At 41.6% G+C, this 19,633-nt stretch overlaps 2 protein-coding genes across 5 annotated transcripts in view; both read left to right on the top strand.

The window, feature by feature from the left end:
- The first annotated feature begins 9,859 nt into the window (after positions 1–9,859).
- Positions 9,860–17,222, top strand: LOC114250589 (uncharacterized). Of its 3 annotated transcripts, XM_028184518.2 has the most exons (6): positions 9,860–10,161; positions 10,233–10,432; positions 12,746–12,895; positions 13,067–13,225; positions 13,527–16,942; positions 17,026–17,222. In XM_028184518.2, exons 1-6 carry the CDS (start codon positions 10,133–10,135, stop codon positions 17,038–17,040), a joined length of 3,969 nt encoding a protein of 1,322 aa, XP_028040319.2. In that variant the 5' UTR covers positions 9,860–10,132; the 3' UTR covers positions 17,041–17,222. The 3 variants fall into 3 exon arrangements, with proteins under 3 accessions (XP_028040319.2, XP_089586503.1, XP_028040320.2); XM_089730377.1 differs by lacking the exon at positions 9,860–10,161 and having other exon boundaries at positions 10,305–10,446; XM_028184519.2 differs by lacking the exons at positions 9,860–10,161; positions 10,233–10,432; positions 12,746–12,895; positions 13,067–13,225 and adding an exon at positions 13,259–13,444.
- A 1,622-nt stretch (positions 17,223–18,844) lies between these two features.
- LOC114250609 (guanylate cyclase 32E) overlaps positions 18,845–19,633 on the top strand; it is a 57,172-nt gene continuing 56,383 nt past the window's right edge. Inside the window, exon 1 of one of the 2 annotated variants that reach the window (XM_089730629.1) lies at positions 18,845–19,082. In XM_089730629.1, the coding sequence (XP_089586755.1) occupies positions 19,059–19,082 (24 nt within the window). In that variant the 5' untranslated portion in view covers positions 18,845–19,058. The remainder of the gene's footprint in view (positions 19,083–19,633) is intronic. The other variant, XM_089730628.1, reaches the window with a different exon arrangement.

The following is a 19,633-nucleotide window of genomic DNA, read 5'->3' as shown; positions in this document are numbered from 1 at the left end:
TTAATATCAAATTAAAAAACAGCAAATCTACATCTTTATCTTTATATTATATTTTTTTATAATTTAATGATAGTAATAAATAGAATACATTGAAGGAAGGGCATTAAAAACAAGAAAAATCGTATAATTATCAAAGTTTTAATCTAGTCAAATGTCAAAAACAAAAGTCTCAAAGTTGCAATTATTCCAGTGTCTGCATATTAGATATTATTACTAGCTAATAAACCATTTTCAATCTTGATTTTCCGTTTCATCTTTACTTTTGTTGAAATCGTACTTAATTTTATTGAATTTTTTGAAATAGTCATTTGTCACATTAAGCTCGAAACTATTTTTAATTTCTGACCCAACGTGCGGACTAATAAAATAGTTGACGCTAACATCTTACATAAAAAAACTGTAGATTTCGAGGTCTAAACTGAAAATTAAAAGAATTTCCGAAAAACTGTAGGGCTGGCAATAGTGCCACAGATTACAAGACGTCTTTTTTGATAGTGCCCATAGTGGCTCAATGAATTTAGCTCCCGTTTTTTTAGGTATTCGGATTTTTTATTTTTTATTATTTCTTCGTCGTTTGTTCGTTAATTTTTGAATGTAAAAATTGTTTGTTCGTCTTTTATTTATTTATAATTAATTAAACAAATGATTACCGTTAAGTTGGCCTCCTTTACTAGGTATCTTTATTTTATTATCTTTATTATATTACCTTTATTTTGATCAATTATCGTTTTTTCGATGACTATTGGTGATTGTTCGATCATAAAAACAATTAAATTCCCAATTATTAATTATTTTATATCTACTAAGCATCACATTCATCAGCAAACCATCACCTCACGCCTACATTGCGCATGCGCCGATTTTGTCAGTCAGCTGGCAATGGCCGTATTTACTAGCGTTTTGTTAATAAGTACGTTTATACTGTCTAATTATTTCTTATGTAGATCAAAAACATATTGAAAACTTCAACAATACTTCAACAAAAAAATGTCAGTGAACACAGCCAATTAGTCGTTAAAGTACGATTACCGCGGTTTTAATAAATTCAGTTATTTTTAATGATATTGAATATTAACAAGCTTAAATAAATTTCAGTGATTTCTAATTATTCTAAGAATATTTTAGGAGTACAACTTTCGTGTTAAAAATGATACTATTCATTACCATGCAATAGGAGATGGTTCCTGTGTTCAATAGGACCGCTCAGGGCCGAGAAGTTGGGGCCTCACCGCAAGGCGAGTGTTTTCAAGACCCAGGGCCGCCCCACCTGGGCACTCAGCGATCATGGACGCTGTATTCGCGGAATTCCTCTGACTTCGCCACCCACAGCTCGCCTCAGAGTTTCTGGCCATCAAGGCCAATCACACTGCGAGCCCTCTCGAGGACTCCGCCGCGCTCGCTGCTTCTGCGTCGCCTGTACCTGCATGCAAAGCTTCTGCATCGAGCACCGCAGCCTCCGTCGTGCCTGCCGCTCCCGTGTTGCCTATACTGGCGAGTAAAGCTGCTTTTTTTTTTTTTTTTTTTTATGATTGAAGGATTACTGATGGCCCGGAGGCCTTTCCAGTTTCACCAGGACAGGTGGGCGAGCAAAGGCTCAGCCAGGAGGGGTGGGATTTGCTAACAGCTACCCGAGCGCCTCCGAAGGAGACCTAACAGCTCAAGAGCAGCTGCTTCGCGAATGAATCTACTACCGGATCGGAATCGCGACCCGCTGAGAAGATCCGGCGAGAAACTCAGCGAGCTGATTCATGGGTTAGGTTGCACGGCGAACTCTTTGTCGAGTTCGACGAGTACGGCTACCGAGGTCCCTAAGCCTGCTCCTAGAGCTGAAGGCGTCTAGTGCAAAGGTTATTGGATCTGAGGGATCCGTAAGGACGTGTCTAGGGCGTCGACGGTGACTGGCTCCTGCATGATCAGGATTCGGGGAGTAGTCAGCGGCGGCAACGATAAGGCGATTATCATGACGCATAGCCTTATCGAAGTACCGTTCCGACGCTGACTTCATGTATTTCTGGATAGATTCGAGGCCCAGGTCGTCGTGTAGGTCAACGTTCCTCACGAACCACGGAGCTCCGACGGCTAACCTGCAAAAGCGGGATTGTAGAGATTGAAGGGTGTGTATGTGTGTGCGGGCCGCGTGAGCGAACACCACACTCGCGTAAGTCATGACGGGCCTTATGCAAGTTTTGTAAAGTGTCACCTTGTTCCGAAGGGACATTTTACTCCGCTTACAGATCATGGGGTAGAGTCTACCGAGAATAAACGCGGCACGGTCACGGACTGATTTTATATGCGGGCGGAATGTCATCGATGCATCCAGGGTAACGCCCAGGTACTTGACCTTCCTGGCCCAGGGTATGGATTGACTAAAGAGAGTAATCGGGGGTGTGAGATTCCTCCTCCTAATACGGGAGGAAATCCGTGTGGAGCTTCCCCTCTGAAATAGCACCGCAGTACTTTTCGCTGGGTTGATGTCTATGCGCCATTTTCGGAACCACTGTCCTAGGGCTAGGGCTGCGCTCTGAAGCTTCTTCGCGATTAGGGACTTGTTTCTACTGGAATAGTAAACAGTCGTGTCGTCGGCGAATAAAGCTAAATGGGTAGGCGGCGACCGGGGAATATCGTTAACGAATAAGCTAAATAGGAGGGGTGAGAGGACAGAGCCTTGCGGGACTCCAGCTGTGAGAGGTCGTGGGGAGGAGCGGGTTCCCTCGACTCGATATCGAAAAGAGCGGTTCGACAAGAAGTCCCGTATGATGAGCACGAGACTATCCGGCACGCCCATGTTGAATAGTTTGAAAATCAAACCATTGTGCCAGACTTTGTCGAACGCTTTTGCGACGTCGAAGAAGAGAGCTCCCGTGTATAACGGTTTTGGTCGATTAAGCCCCACAAGAATGTGCTCCGTGAGGCGGTGAACCTGTTGAACGCATGAGTGATTTGTACGGAATCCGAATTGTTCATCGATGAGAATGCCCTTGGATGAGACGAAGTCTCTGAGGCGTTTGTAGAGCAGACGCTCATACAGTTTGCCTAGAGACATGAGGAGGCTAATCGGGCTGTAGCTCGTCGGATGATTTTTTGGTTTACCGGGTTTATGTATGCCGATAACGTCCGCTTCTTTCCACACCGCGGGAAAGATACAGTTCGCCATAGCGGCATTGAAAATAGATGCCAACATCACGATGAGTTGGACGGGTAGAAGTTTAATAACGCGGTTGGATATACCGTCGGAACCGGGAGCCTTGCGAGGACGTAGGTCTTTGATCAAGTCTTTAACTTCCATCGGGGTGACGGGTGGTAACGCGTCCGAGGGTGGCAAGGAGACTCTGCGTTCTACCTCACTGTCTACAAATTCTACATGAACAGGGTTCACGGATTGAGTGCTGGGCGTGCACTGGGTTTGCAATGTATCGGCCAGCAGCTCTGCTTTTTCATCATCATCGAACGCCGCGAGTCGGCCTGAGGGGCCTACGAGGGGGGGCATAGTTACTACCGTATCCGATTTGAGAGTACGAGCTAAGCGGTAGTAAGACCTTTGAGAGGGCGCGAGTTTTTCTAAGAAATCAGACCATCTGGCATCTCGGACTTCGGCGATGCGAGACTTTACGTCGCGTTGTAGGGCACGCATTCGAATACGATTTTCCGCGGTAGGATACCTGTCGTAGGCGCGTATCGAGGCGTTCTTAGCTCTAAGGAGTTCCCTAATATCGTCGGACAATTTGAAGCGGTGAAGGAAGTCCTCCGCTACAACTTGTTTCGATGACCTATCTAATGTCGAGGTGATGTGTGACGTTAAGATGTCTATGGCTTCAGCGGTATCCTGAGGAGACGGGGTAGAGTCTGGGTTAAACGGGAGCGATGGTGGATCAGATTCAGCCAGGCTGATGCCCAGCGTGTGCCAATCGACCACAGTCCTCGTGACGGGAACGGAATCGGGAGCGCGACCGAGCTTCATAACGACGGGACGGTGGTCTGAATCTAACTCTGAAACTACTTCGATCGAGTGTAAGCGCAGAGTTACGTTTTTTAATAACGCTGTCGAGTATATCCGGGCGATGCGCGATATTTAGCGGGTAGTGAGTCGGGGTTAGCGGAGCGACGATATCGAAGGCGAGATCATCGACTAACGCGTCAAGCCGCCTGCCATTCGGGGTTGTAGTGTGTGAGTTCCACCTGATGTGTTTACAATTTAGGTCGCCCGCCAGAATGACAGAGCTCCCCATGCCGAGCAGCGCCTCGATATCACTGCTGAGAACGATCTTATCCGGTGGAAGATAAACGGACGCGATAACGATCGGCGCGTGTCCCATCAGTGAGATTCGGCACACTGATGCTTCGATATTAGCGAGCGCGGGAGGATCGAGCGGGACGCAATGCAGGGCTCTTCTATAGTAAATGACGGTACCACCACCACGAGCAGAGAGCCTGTCGTTCCTGACCATGTTATAGTTCGCGATTTTAGGGTCACGGCGCGCGGGCTTAAGTAGGGTCTCCTGCACTAAAAAGATATCAATTTGATGGTCACGCAAAAAGTCAGAAACCTGATCACGTTGATTTGCGAGACCGTAAGCGTTAAAAAATCCTATCGTTACGGATAGGGGCTTTATTCTACTTATATACGCCATTGATTACCGGCGGAGTGAGGGGAGGACGTACGTATTTAATGACGCGTATACGTCGGCGTATTCTTGCACAACGGCGATAAAGTGTTGTGCAGTGGAGGCAGCGCGAATGGCGTCGCCCAAAGCGTTAACGCGCTCAAAGTTGATCGACTGAAAGAAGTCGATCGCTAAAGCGAGATTGTCGGACGCGGTCGGAGGGCAAGTCGCGGGAGAGGGACGAGTCGCGGGGGCGGGACGAATCGCGGAGGAGGGAGTTGTAGCCGTGTTCGTGTACGGCAGCGGTTTTGCCCAGGCCGAGACACTGGGCACCGGCGCCGAAACGAACGCTGGCTTAGCCTGCGACACAGAGGGTGCCGAGGCTTTGATGTCTGGGCCGGAAGCTCGGAGGCGGTTTTGGCGGGCGACGCGTCGATTTATTTTAGGGGCTCGGGGGCATCCGCGGTAATTTGCGGGGTGACCCTGTGTTCGACACAGGACGCAGCTAGGCGGTTCCGTCGCGGTTTTTTGATCGCGAGTGCATAGGGCCGTGGCGTGAACGCCTAAGCACTTGACGCATCGGGGGCGCGCGTGACAGTTACGGGAAGAATGCCCGTATAATTGGCAGTTATGGCACTGGCTAGGTGTGCCTTTCTTGTGTGGGGTTTCGACTGCGATTCCGGAAAGGCTACAGACCGTTCGGATGTTGAATATTTGCAATGCGGCACGATTACTACAGTACAAAGAAAAAAAAACACAACAAAACGGAATTAACAAAAAGAAACAAAACAATTAAACACTTCCAGGAAGACAGTTTCTCGGCAGATGTACCACGAACACAGAAATAACAAAAGGAAACAAAACAATTAAAAACTTCCAGAAAAAACACTTGGTCGGCAGATGTACCACGAACACAGGCCGCGCGAACAATGGCCGGGCTAACAAAAGCCGGGCGAACAAAGGCCGGGCAATCGAGTGGTCGATGAGCACGTCCGCACGTGACGGGTGCCTCTATCGGAATGACGAGTAAAGCTGCTGCGTCGTCTGCCGTGACCACCGTTTCAGCTGAGCGATCATTCACGGCCTCCGTCGCGCCCTCTAAAACACCTACACTTGCTCGTAGGTCGCCTGCGCCCGCCTCCTCATGCTCCGACTCTGACTCGGACATGGAGGTCGACCTCGCCCCAGCCACATCGACGGATGGATTCACCCTGGTACAGAAGGGTAAGAAGCGTGCCGCGGAGTCCCGAGCTCCCGCGGCCGCTAAAATTAGCAAAGCCGCGAACGCGTCGCGCCCCCGCCCTCAGACTCCCGTTGCGCCCTCAGCCCGTGCCACTCCGTCGCCGCGTCCGGTGGCACAAAATAAAACCCAGACCCCTCCCCCGGTTATCCTTCAGGAGAAGGCAGCTTGGAATCGAGTTTGCCTGGCCCTTAAGGCCAAAAATATTAATTTCACGAATGCCCGTAACCTCGCGAACGGCATTCAAATTAAGGTTCAAACACCCGACGACCATAGGGCCCTCTCTTCTTACCTCCGTAAGGAGCGTATAAGTTTCCATGCGTATACGCTCCAGGAGGAGCGCGAACTCCGCGTTGTAATACCCGGAATCCCTAAAGAGTTAGATGTAGAGCTCGTCAAGGCCGATCTGTTAGAACAGGGCTTACCAGTGAATTCTGTGCACCGTATGCACACCGGTCGCGGTAGGGAGCCATATAATATGGTTCTAGTCGCCCTCCAGCCTACCCCCGAGGGTAAGAAAATCTTCAACACACAGACCGTCTGTAGGTTCTCCGGTATCGCCGTCGAAGCCCCCTATAAAAAAGGCACTCCTAGCCATTGCCATAACTGTCAACTGTACGGGCACTCTTCCCGTAACTATCACGCGCGCCCCCGATGTGTTAAGTGTTTGGGAGATTACGCCACGGCCCTCTGCGCTTGCGACCAAAAAACCGCGACGGAACCGCCTAGCTGCGTCCTGTATCGAACACAGGCTCACCCCGCGAATTACCGAATTACCGAATTTGCGGTAGGCAGCGGCTTGGCTCTGCCCCTGGCATTGCTGAAGTCCATGGGCGACAGTAACCACTCACCATCAGGTGGACCGTATGCTCGTCTGCCTACAAAGGCAATAAAAAAAAAAAAACCACGAGCCCCTAAAATAAATCGCCGCGTCGCCCGCAAAACCGCTTCCGACCCAGATATCAAAGCCTCGGCACCCTCTGTGTCGCAGGCTAAGCCAGCGTCTGGGCGGCCCGACGGGCTGCCGTACCGAGACGGCCGACGTTTCAGAGCCTTCGATTCGCCTCGAAGGCTCCGTCGGCTGGGCGTCCTTGGGGTGAGCCGCGCCGTCTGGTTGTAGTGTTGACCGCGGTAGCCCCCCTACCTCATCCGGGTTCTGACCTCGGAGGGGATCGGACGTCGGGTGTAAGAGTGCAGGGGAGTCGTTTAGTGGGTGGGCTCTAAAATCCTTGGGCCCGCGGTCTGCTCACAACACCATGCAGATCGTTGAGTCTCACATACCCCGCGCGCCCCTTTTGCGCGGGGACCTCGTAGGAGGTTCGGCCCTCTACCCGAAAAAAAAAAAAAAAAAAAAAAAAAAAGGCTAAGCCAGCGTTCGTTCCGGCGCCGGTGCCCAGTGTCTCGGCCTGGGCGAAACCGCTGCCGTACACGAACACGGCTACAACTCCCTCCTCCGCGATTCATCCAGCCCCCGCGACTCGTCCCGCCCCCGCGACTCGTCCCTCTCCCGCGACTTGCCCTCCGACCGCGTCCGACAATCTCGCTTTAGTGATCGACTTCTTTCAGTCGATCAACTTTGAGCGCGTTAACGCTTTGGGTGACGCCATTCGCGCTGCCTCCACTGCACAACACTTTATCGCCGTTGTGCAAGAATACGCCGACGTATACGCGTCATTAAATACGTACGTCCTCCCCTCACTCCGCCGGTAATCAATGGCGTATATAAGTAGAATAAAGCCCCTATCCGTAACGATAGGATTTTTTAACGCTTACGGTCTCGCAAATCAACGTGATCAGGTTTCTGACTTTTTGCGTGACCATCAAATTGATATCTTTTTAGTGCAGGAGACCCTAATTAAGCCCGCGCGCCGTGACCCTAAAATCGCGAACTATAATATGGTCAGGAACGACAGGCTCTCTGCTCGTGGTGGTGGTACCGTCATTTACTATAGAAGAGCCCTGCATTGCGTCCCGCTCGATCCTCCCGCGCTCGCTAATATCGAAGCATCAGTGTGCCGAATCTCACTGACGGGACACGCGCCGGTCGTTATCGCGTCCGTTTATCTTCCACCGGATAAGATCGTTCTAAGCAGTGATATCGAGGCGCTGCTCGACATGAGAAGCTCTGTCATTCTGGCGGGCGACCTAAATTGTAAACACATCAGGTGGAACTCACACACCACAACTCCGAATGGCAGGCGGCTTGACGCGTTAGTCGATGATCTCGCCTTCGATATCGTCGTTCCGCTAACCCCGACTCACTACCCGCTAAATATCGCGCATCGCCCGGATATACTCGACATAGCGTTATTAAAAAAGTATCTCTGCGCCTACACTCGATCGAAGTAGTTTCAGAGTTAGACTCAGACCACCGTCCCGTCGTTATGAAGCTCGGTCGCGCTCCCGATTCCGTTCTCGTCACGAGGACTGTAGTGGATTGGCACACGCTGGGCATCAGCCTGGCTGAATCTGATCCACCATCGCTCCCGTTTAGCCCGGACTCTACCCCGTCTCCTCAAGACACCGTTGAAGCCATAAACATCTTAACGTCACACATCACCTCGACATTAGATAGGTCATCGAAACAAGTTGTAGCGGAGGACTTCCTTTACCGCTTCAAATTGCCCGACGATATTAGGGAACTCCTTAGAGCTAAGAACACCTCGATACGCGCCTACGATAGGTATCCTACCGTGGATAATCGTATTCGAATGCTTGCCCTACAAGGCGACGTAAAGTCTCGCATCGCCGAAGTCCGAGATGCCAGATGGTCTGATTTCTTAGAAGGACTCGCGCCCTCCCAAAGGTCTTACTACCGCTTAGCTCGTACTCTCAAATCTGATACGGTAGTAACTATGCCCCGCCCCCCTCGTAGGCCCCTCAGGCCGACTCGCGGCGTTCGATGATGACGAAAAAGCAGAGCTTGTTATTATTCAATATCATTAAAAATAACTGAATTTATTCAAACCGCGCTAATCGTATTTTAACGACTAATTGGCTGTCTTCACTGACATTTTTTGTTGAAGTATTGTTGAAGTTTGTTGAAGTTTTCAATATTTTTTTGATCTACTTATGAAATAATTAGACAGTATAACCTAATTGTTAACAAAACGCTAGTAAATACGCCCATTGCCAGCTGACTGACAAAACCGGCGCAAGCGCAATGTAGGCGTGAGGTGATGGTTTGCTGATGAATGTGATGCTTATTAGATATAAAATAATTAATAATTGGGAATTTCATTGTTTTTATGATCGAACAATCACCAATAGTCGTCGAACAAACGATAATTGATCAAAATTAATTAATCTGAGCGATAAAAATAAATATATCTAGTAAGAGAGACCAACTTAAGGGCAATCATTTATAAATAATTAAATAAATGATTGCCCTTAAGTTGGTCTCTCTTACTAGATATATTTATTTTTATCGCTCAGATTAATTAATTTTTTGTTCGTTTTTCAGATTAATTTGAGCATTAATGAACAAACGACGAACAAATAATTATAAATAAAAATATCCGAAAATAAAAAAAGAGGCCAAATTCAGTAAGCCAAAGTAATACTCTATAAATTCTATATTATAAACTCTTGGAATTTTGGCGGGATAGCGTGGAGTGAAGTTGTGTAATTTGTTTTATTTTGTCTATTTAGTGTGTCTTCGGGTTTAAATGTGTAATAGCGGTGGTTTATTAACTGCTTAATATCTGTGAAAGTGCACAAATGTGGGAAAACAAAGCCTCTGGACGTAACTTCTCGTGATCCTCCAAAAACTCCACTGAAAAAATGTCAGTAAATGACCACTATTTTAAGTTAAGATTATATTTCATCCCATATCATCTCATCTCACTTCGTTTTATTTCATCCCAGTTGATTAATGTCTCAAATTAATCATCTTCGTTTCATTTCACTCCATGCTAGCATTTTTCATTATAAAAAATGAATATAAATTAAAATAAGACATGACTTAAAGGTCTTAGTTACCAGGTCATAAAATCCCATAAAAAATCTTATACCTACCGTATATACCTATATATTTCATATTTCTAGGTCATTATTTTAATAAAAAACACAATTATGTATGTAGTATGTACCGTATGTATTTAAGAATAATATATTTATTTGCTTATGTATGTATTTTCTATGTGATTTATAATAACTAGGTAATCAATTTGATGCCCGAGAATAACATTAAAGTTAAACTTGTTTACTATTTATTCTTCTATGATAAATGGTTAAAATTTAAGTTAAATCATATTTTTACACCCAAAAGCAATTTCGTAGGCTGTTAGTCATGGAAAACACTAATAAGCGTACTCCAAGGTAAACAAATATTATTTCGGACGTAAAATTAGTGTTTTTCGTACAGGATTGATAAATTGCTTAAATTACAGTCGTTGTCGAGAATGGGAAAAACAAAGGCGCAATAAATTTAACGATGCCATATCAAAATTAGGAGAAGCAGTTAAAGCAGTGAATCAAGCCAAGGATCCTAGAAGTACAGAAAATGAAAATGTACAGTATCCAAAAATTGAAATTGTTCAACAAGCAATTTTGTGTCTAACTAATTGTACTCAAGAACGAACACAACTCAGTAAGTGAGCATAGGTAATTTTAGTAATCTAAAATTGTAGATTGCTTACTAAATACTCACTTCAAAATATGATGCACAATTTCCTGAGTATAAATTCAGAATTTTATATTTTAAGTGAATAATTATAAGAAATTTATATTTGATAACATTATTAGCAGTACTTCCTGTCTTTCATCAATAGACCAATGAAAATATTTAAGTTACCTAGTTGAACCATTCTTATTTACAATACGATTGTACAAAACATTCTGGAAAATTGCTGTACAGTTTGGAGCCCCGGCTATCAAGTACACGCAAATAGGATAAGAAGAATTAAAAAATGGTTCCTTTATCACCTTTCATTCCTAATCTAATCTACCTACCTACCTAAACCTCTTTCATTTTATGCAATGCAGTCATAAAGCACACTATGTATAGTTGCTAACATTGTGTTCCTATATAAGCTTATACATAACATAAGAGATTCCTTAGATACACTTGAACATGTTTACTTAAGTGAGCTGTGCTCAGGCAGCCGTTTATGTAATCGGAAAGTTTTCAAACTACCAACAAGTAAAAGTAACCTTAGCCAATGTGGCAGGTAGCCATCATACGATACAAGATATTTGACAAATGCCTGAATCTCGCTTACAACATTTTCAAGATAAGCTTGCATATATACAAGTTCCAAACAACAATGTTCAGACAGTCAGTCTACTAATTAATGTCACTTGCTCAGTGGAAGATCTTTCCTTTCGTCGTTTAAACCTCTCACAGCCAACACTATCTTGTCTGTTGTATAACTCCCCAGACAACAATAGTACATACAACAATAACACATGATGAAATCTAAATATTTGTTTATCACACTTCTCTAATAAAATAAAATAAATTTAAGATCCAAGGATTGAGCTGTACAGTTAATTTGTCTATACATTTTTTTTTATTACACTTTTATTTTTCTTTATTTTTATTTCTCAATTTGTTGAATGCTTTTTGTTTGTTTTTATTTACTCTATTTATCTTGTTTTTGTTATTTTATTTTATTACTAAATAAATAAAAGTCAGCCTCTGATGACTTTTAACACAAGTGACCTTATGCAAGTTGCATTCACACTCAGAAAGGTAAATTTGATATGGCATTTGTTTTTTTATTTATTATTTTATTTGAGTATTAATTTATGTAGATTTATATATATATTTTTTTAACTTTACAATACGGGATCACAGAACATATTTAAATAAACTAAATAAAATTGTATAAACAAAATAATATAAAACTGGAATTGGAAAACTATGTTTGAAAAAATTAAAAATATTGCTGATTTCCCAAAAAATCTCACCCAGTAGACTTGTAAGAGGAAATAAGATAAATTTGTAATGAGCTAAACCTCAATATTTTTAATATAAATTGTCTTGTGAAACAAACATGAAAATATCAATTTTGAGCATTGTTTTATTAAATATTCAGGATAGTGACACTTATTGAAACCATATAACAGCTTTTAAATTATGTGTGGATAAATTTTTAAAACTTAAGGTTTTTGTCTATATATTTTTATCTATTTTTTTTTCTATAGAATTATAAATCTGCTTACCCTCCTGGAGTGAACGGCTTATTGAAGCCCATAGGCACAACAACTATAATGCCACCACCTAACTGGATACATGAGGTCTAAGTTTCAATTGTGTAGAATAACAGCTGTCCCACCTTTCCCAGAATTAAGCAGGGTAATCCAGCAGATTCACTAGACGCACTACCAATAAAGGCTTTTCTATCATTGTAATATTGGAGCAAACTTTATGCCTTCTACTTGTAATGTAACCGAAAAATATATATGTATTTTTATGTATTTTTTACTGGTGGTAGGACCTCATGTGAGTCCGCATGGGTAGGTACCACCACCCCGCCTGTTTCTGCCGTGAAGCAGTAATGCGTTTCGGTTTGAAGGGTGGGGCAGCCGTTGTAACTGTACTTGAGACTTTAGAACTTATATCTCAAGGTGGGTGGCGCATTTACATTGTAGATGTCTATGGGCTCCAGTAACCACTTAACACCAGGTGGGCTGTGAGCACGTCCACCCATCAAAGCAATAAAAAAAAATGTATGTATGTTACGGCCCATTTCATAGTTTCAAGGAATAATTTTGCCTAAGTTCCATCAAACTATAAAAAGGCTGATGTTACCACTGCCTGTGAACTATTGTAACCAGTATCAACCATTTATTTAGCATAACATAAGCCGCCATATGCTTGCGTGACATGCATTATGTGCTAATTAAAGTATATTTAAATTTATTAAATTAAGTTTTTAAAAATAGTTATTTTTTTCAGAAGCAGAGATATTAGCTTTACAAGTCAAGTTGGAAAGTGCAACTTCGATCAAAGGCGACAGTAAGGACGCTTGCGCCCAAGTGCTTATTCAAGGAGAGAAAAGAGATGTGTCCACTCAGGTCTTCATTGGTGTTAAAAAGAAAGGAAAAAGTACGTATGATTTAGTTTTAATGAAATTATCTACTTTGAAAAACGATTTCAAGCAAAAATGATTATTCCAGTTTTTGAGAAGATAAAAATTGGTTCTAAACGAACCTTAAATAAGTTTCACCTCAATATTATTACGTAAATATAAATTAAATATAATTTGTTTCATTTCAGATAGCAAATATGTAAAATTATTAATGTTGCAAAAGTCAAAAAAACATACAAAGAATGAAAAGTTTTTGACTGCCACAACAACTACTGAATCAAGATCTCTACCTAAGCAAATTTTAAAAGAACAGAAGATCTTACCAAAAATAAAGCCTGCATTAAAAGGTATTATGTGTGAAAAATAAATTTAGAAGAAAATTGCGTCCTCTAGATTTTTCATTTATTGCACTAGATGAGTGGATGAGCTTACAGGCAATCTGGTACAAAGTTGCTGCCGGAGACAAGATCGAAATCTCTAAGACTGCTTGCTTAATGGCTATCACAGTAACAACAGCTAGCAACGCGGCACATATCCCAGCGGACTGTTAATTCATACTACCACTAGTAATTACGCAAGTTATACCAATTCATTCTAATATTCGATACAATAAATGACTTTACAATAAAAAACTTTAATTTTTTTCAGCTCCAGACAACACCATTGTGGTTCTACCCGCAGCACCGTATATTTTTCCTCAGAGGCAATTGCTGTTTCCATCAATAGCACCCGCATTTGTTGTCGTAAACCCAAACATTCCGTCAACGAACAAGCCATCAGTACCGGTGGTTACCAGACACAACAGCGACATTACAAAAACAACAATGGTAAACATTTTACCGATATCCGCGTATTCACGTCCTCTGTCGGCCAAAAATAAAAAAAGTATTGTCAAGTTAAAAAACAACAATAATAAACGGAATATTAAAAAAAACAGACCTGTAGAAGTGTCTAAAGCTTCTACTGATAAAGATCAACCTAAAACTAATGAAATGAAAACGCTATCTGACCATAAACCAGACAATGTAGAATTAGAAGCATTAACATCTACTGAGAATATATCTCAAAAAGTAGCGAATAATTGTGAACTCGCAAAACCATTGGGTGATGATATTCAAAGTCATAGTCTAACACTAAATGAAAATACTGAAAAACCTAATTGCCCTAATCTAACAACAAAACAAGCAAGCCCTGCATCTACCCCAACTACAACTTCTCTTAAAGAGACGGTAACACAAGCGAATATTGATTCGATTGTAACAACAGATAAATCAATAGAATCGAAAGCGAACACGGAACCCGCTAATGATATTAGTATTGTAAACATCGAAGTTCCCGGAAAATCGACTACAAAAGGAGACAAAGAAAGTAAATTGCCAAATATACTAGAAACTTCGTTGTGCGATGGAACTGTCGACGGCGGTAACGCTAGATTAGAATTGGCCGAAGAATTACTCGCCGCATCACCCACGGCCGCGTTCTTAATGTCTTTCCCGTTAGTAAGCGGTAATAGAGCAGACAGTCCCGCTGAAGATGCTCAAAGTTCCGTACCTATTGCTCCCAAAGAAAACAATCAGAGACGTCGAGAACCAATACAGGAGCCTAATACGTTTTTCGACAAGCACAATGTAAACCTTAACAAAATTAAGCCAAACAACAAAGCGAACATATGTGAACAAGAAGTAAAGCAAAAACCAAATCCAGCAATCAAAGAGCTCCAACCCCCTAAAACAACTAATATAGCAGTATCGACGGCAAACAACGAAAACCCTTTCTTAAATTTAAGTGTCCCATCTATAGTTTCGACTAATTACACACCAGCCGACCCGACATTTGGAATAGAATTTGATTGTAATATGAATAAAACATTACCAAATCAAACGACGACTTACAGTAACAACTTATTCTATAAGGGGGATCCCTTTAGTTCAGTAAAAAATGCGATTTACAGCACAAGCACAATAACTTCGACGCACGAATTTAATAGCCTCGGTCTTTATCCTTGTGCCATGGAAAAGTACACTTCGAAAAGTAAATCCGACTTCTCGAATGTAGACGAAAACCTCATGAAATTGGGCTCTGCAAGACTAACTTACGACATTGACTTGGGCTGGTCCCATAAAGGCCTTGATTTCGTTAACTGCACAACCAATAACGCTACGTTCAGTAAGGACATACTAACAACAGTTTCAGCGCCTTGTTCGACGACGTATAATCCGTTTAATCCAGAATTCCATATCCCATTGGTGTCGAATGCAAAAGAAAACATAACAAACAAGGGAAGTTCCTTTGTTGATACAATAAGCAGCCTCTACTCGCAACCCACGAATTTATGGACAGAAGAATCGCCGTTTTACTCAAACAATGGTGGAACTAAATCCTTAAATTGCAAACCACAGTACTTGCCTACAGATCCATTACAAACCATTCCGAATGCTAAAGTTAATGAACCGAAAATTTACGACACGAAAGTTGGAGAGGCGATTGTTAATAGTAATAGTGTCAAGCCAATTTTAGGAGTAAATTTGCCGGAGAAATATACGAAGAAATCGCCTAGCAAAATGCACATCAATTGGATGACATCGGAAATAAGACCAATGCAAAATTATAATCACACGACTGAGACGAAGGACGTTCAAAGAACGGCTTACAATCAGCTCGATCAAAAACCAACATATAATCACACAAACAATAATACGAAAAAGCATGATTATCACGATGGCAATTATTTTCCCATTACAATGCCCAATTTCCCCGCTCAAACAACTCAAGAAGAATTTCAAATATGGCCTTCAGCAAGACCCCTTGGTACGACTGAAATCAGTATAGATCCTCCGCCCATTAATTTGCCGACATTAGTGGGTGACCTAGCTCTTGGTCCTCATGAAAAAAAGAAGAATATGGAGGCCATAAATAAATTGCAGCCACAGAGTGACATGCAAAACTGTGGGAATTTCTTGTCTGTAACTCAACTCATGAACCGCTCTAACGAAAACATGAATACCCGCTATCAGCCACCGATATTTGAGCCGTCAAAAACGGTCAAACAATTTCCGATTCGATCAAACGATCAAAATTTATCACATTTCAGTAGTGAAAATCGTAAAAATGCCGCGGCCAGAATAGAAAACCAATTGCCCCAGCACGGTTACGGTTTTAATGATCACAAAATAGTCAATTCTTACGAGAATAATAACATGGTATCGTATACACAAACAAAACCCAAGGCAAACAAAAATGAAAAAAGCAAATCACAAAAAAACAATTATTCAGCCGAAGCCTTACTCAGGGGTGGGAGCTGTAATCAGAAAATCCAGGACATTAGTAGTGCTAAATACATGCCATCCTCTCAAAAATATAACGAGTTTAATTCGACCGTAGAAACTGGTGTAGCACAAGTATCTCACTTCCCGCCGATCTTAGATTACACGGAGAATACGTACCAACAACAATTCCCCGGCACTAATCTATACAACGCTACAACGAACACAATCTCGAACTCATTCTACAGCAACTTCATGCAGAATGGCGGCAACCTCATGACTGGGAATTACGCAAGTGGCCCGTTTCCCGGTGATTTTATTGACTACAACCAACCTACAGAGTGTCACAATTACACAAGTCATAAATACGAAGATCTGAAGATGAGAAACAGCTCGAATTATCAACAAGAAAAACTGCCGTCAAATTACAAGCCTTCCAGGAGGGAATCGGCTACGAAACATAAGCTAGAATGTTCTAAAAAAGAGACCAGTAAAAAATTTCAAAGTAAAAGAACCAAACTCAATACTGAAGCGGAAGAATGGAATGATTCCTCTCATTTATTGTGGCAGAATAGAAATTCCAACAAAAGACATGCGAATTTAATGCCCGAAGAACTTCCATTTACAAACTATGTGAGTAATCAGATGGCTTCCCAGTATCAATCAGAGTTCCTAAATAGTCATCTTGTTACTTCGAACGTTCAAACCATGGGGCATAATGTGGACAGAACTTTAGCCAGTTTTTCGGGAACATCTCGGGCCAATTTCAATCTCAGCACTATATTCCCTGAAATAACCATGGTAAGTTTAATATTATTATTATTTTTTAAATGTTAAATTGTATAAAAATTAATTGCTTATTAATCTCTTTCTGTTTATTGCAGAAGGTCCAGTCGTGATGAACGAGAAAAGACAAAATTCGAATTATTATTATAATATTGCATTCGTACTGCATACAATGAAGTTAAATATTTCTAACTAGTATTAATAAAATTGTTACGTATTATATTATGAAAATGTATTTTATTATTTGTTACTCAAAATGAATTTTATATTGTATTAAATATTTTTTTTACTAAAACGATCAATTTTAATTCGGCTATTTTAAAAGCATTAAAACTAATTCAATTTACGAAAAATTGGATTTTGTCTGCCATCCCCATCCACTGGGATCGAGCTCGAGCCACACCGAGCTCGCCTAGAGAGTTCACTCTCGGTATACCCCGCTAGGTCTAAATCACGCGCCCCGGAAGCGCTTAGCTGGAATAACCCCTTAGGCTAACAGCAAATAGGTAGTGGAAAAAATGGAAGCGCTAAAATGCAATTTTCAGAGGCTCTTTCGTTGGTCCCTTAAGCATTTACTCAGGGGGACCAGGGGTGGGCGAAGTCTCCTCGTCTACCGGTACGACGGCTCCCGGACAGGTTGACGAAATCTTCTGATGTGTTCCACCACGTCAAACGTCAAAAATAATCCTTTACGATAGAAACAACGCCAATACCTTTAATGGTGGTAGGACCTCTTGCGATTCGGCACGGGTAGGTACCACCACCCTGCCTATTTCTGCCGTGAATCAGTTTAATGCGTTTTGGTTTGAAGGGTGGGCCAGTCGTTGTAACTATACTGAGACCTTAGAAATCACATCTCAAGGTGGGTGGCGGAATTTATGTTGTAGATGTCACTAGATGTCTATGGGATCCGGTAACCACTTAACATCGGGTGGGCCGTGAGCTCGTCCCACCCACCTAACCGACTACCCTAAGCAATAAAAAAATATCCTAAAAAAACATGAAAATCCAACTTAAAGTTGATTGGAAAGAATATCGAATAAATAATATTGTTAAATTACGTGTATACGTAACAGCAGATACACTATATAGTATGACGCATTTCATATGTAACTTAAAACCTATCTATACCTACAAGAAATGAAACAAGTTTCATGTTTACCTTGACCGACCTCGTGGCATGTAGTATGTACTACGTTCATGGTAATGATTACAAAATATTAACAAAGTTGCACTGTCTGTCTCTGAAAATTCCGAACGAAAGTCTTTGGTATCATTTCTTTTTATAATACTTGTTTTGGACATTTACTCTAAAATTTTGACACAAACTACAAAAAGTTACTTGTGGATTTTTTTATATAATAATAACCCACGCTGGCAGACGATCAAAAGACAAGCCATACCGTTAAAAATATCGATGCATTACTTACAGTCTCTCAGGAGCACCCATGACGTGGCTTTTAGAAAAAATTCACACATAGTGGTAGATACCCACTGAACCTTTATTCCTCTTGTTCGAAAGACATGAGTGACAGCGGTAGACTAAAAATAAATTCATGTGTGCCAATTAAGTATATAACATGTGTTTGATGAATAAGCCTAACAGTAGGTACCTATGTACTTTTTAAAACAAAAAACAAACTCAGGACTAAAGAAAACCAACGAAACTATGGACAAAGCCGATACCATGGGTCGAGAAAAATAGTAAAAATGCAGTCTGTAACTAAGATAATACGAGTCTAATTAATGAATCACGCAAAACCATTCAAAGTATCAGTCACGGTTGAACTGACTAGACAACACTCGAACTCTACTCGAGGTGTGTAAGGCTTGTTGTTGAGTGAAGTGCGAACTTTTTACGTTGTGTTAGTTTTAATCCTGGTCCTCAGCAAAGTGGCACAGCTATACAGTCTACTGTCGTAATCGTAAGTTAGTCTCATACCGGCAGCGGACGAAAGTAGTCGTGAGCTCAGCACCCGCTATTTTTGCGGAAAAACTTCGCAAAATGGCGGGAAACTAAGTGAACATTCTACATAAAATGACATTAATAATGTATTTAAAATTGGACGATTTTAGATTGATTACTTGTTAAATAGAATTCAGAAGTGAAAGTTTCGTAAATTAGGAAATCATGAAATCCTCGATGCGGACGCTAGTAAGTCGCTAACACTTCATACCTACGTATGTTTAAATTATCAATCTCCCAAAAATATAACTTAAAGATCAGATCCTTAATTTTAACCACTTGATAATTTAAAAAAAACTAAGACCTTAAAATTTAATTTTTTTAATATAGTGGAATTAAAATACTGGTGAAATTTAAAAAAAAATCGTACTTAGTACATGCGTATGTTAATAAGTAAAACCTATCAGTTTTTTTTTTCTTTAAATTACGTGCCAGCACAATCAGCACATGATACTGGTATAAAAAATTGTTACATGCATAAGTCATTTTCAATTTTTCATTTTTATGTAAATTTCATTATTTTCGTTCCTGCTAGTATATTTTAAGAAGAAGAAATTAAGAATGGTTCAAAATAACCACACAAATATTACTATGCAAATATTTTAATGGGCATAAAAACGAGATTAAGTAGTACCTAAGTGGTAGTATTGAAGTTACAAATTATTCACATTTCAGTGATGCCACACTCAATCTGAACTATATAATATAATAATAGTTACTAAGTTATGGTATTTATTAAA

This window comes from Bombyx mandarina, chromosome 10 (genome assembly GCF_030267445.1).
Source record: "Bombyx mandarina strain Sakado chromosome 10, ASM3026744v2".
Lineage (NCBI taxonomy): Eukaryota > Metazoa > Arthropoda > Insecta > Lepidoptera > Bombycidae > Bombyx > Bombyx mandarina.
Note: the sequence above shows the minus strand (reverse complement) of the source record. Positions and strands in the feature narration are given on the sequence as shown.

Bases quoted from the DNA above. Each gene is read 5' to 3' on its own strand.
- LOC114250589 (XM_028184518.2), top strand. From the start codon at position 10,133: ATGGAAAACACTAATAAGCGTACTCCAAG. The intron at 12,896-13,066 runs GTACGTATGATT...GTTTCATTTCAG, and splicing joins TGTTAAAAAGAAAGGAAAAA to ATAGCAAATATGTAAAATTA. The intron at 13,226-13,526 runs GTATTATGTGTG...AATTTTTTTCAG, and splicing joins AATAAAGCCTGCATTAAAAG to CTCCAGACAACACCATTGTG.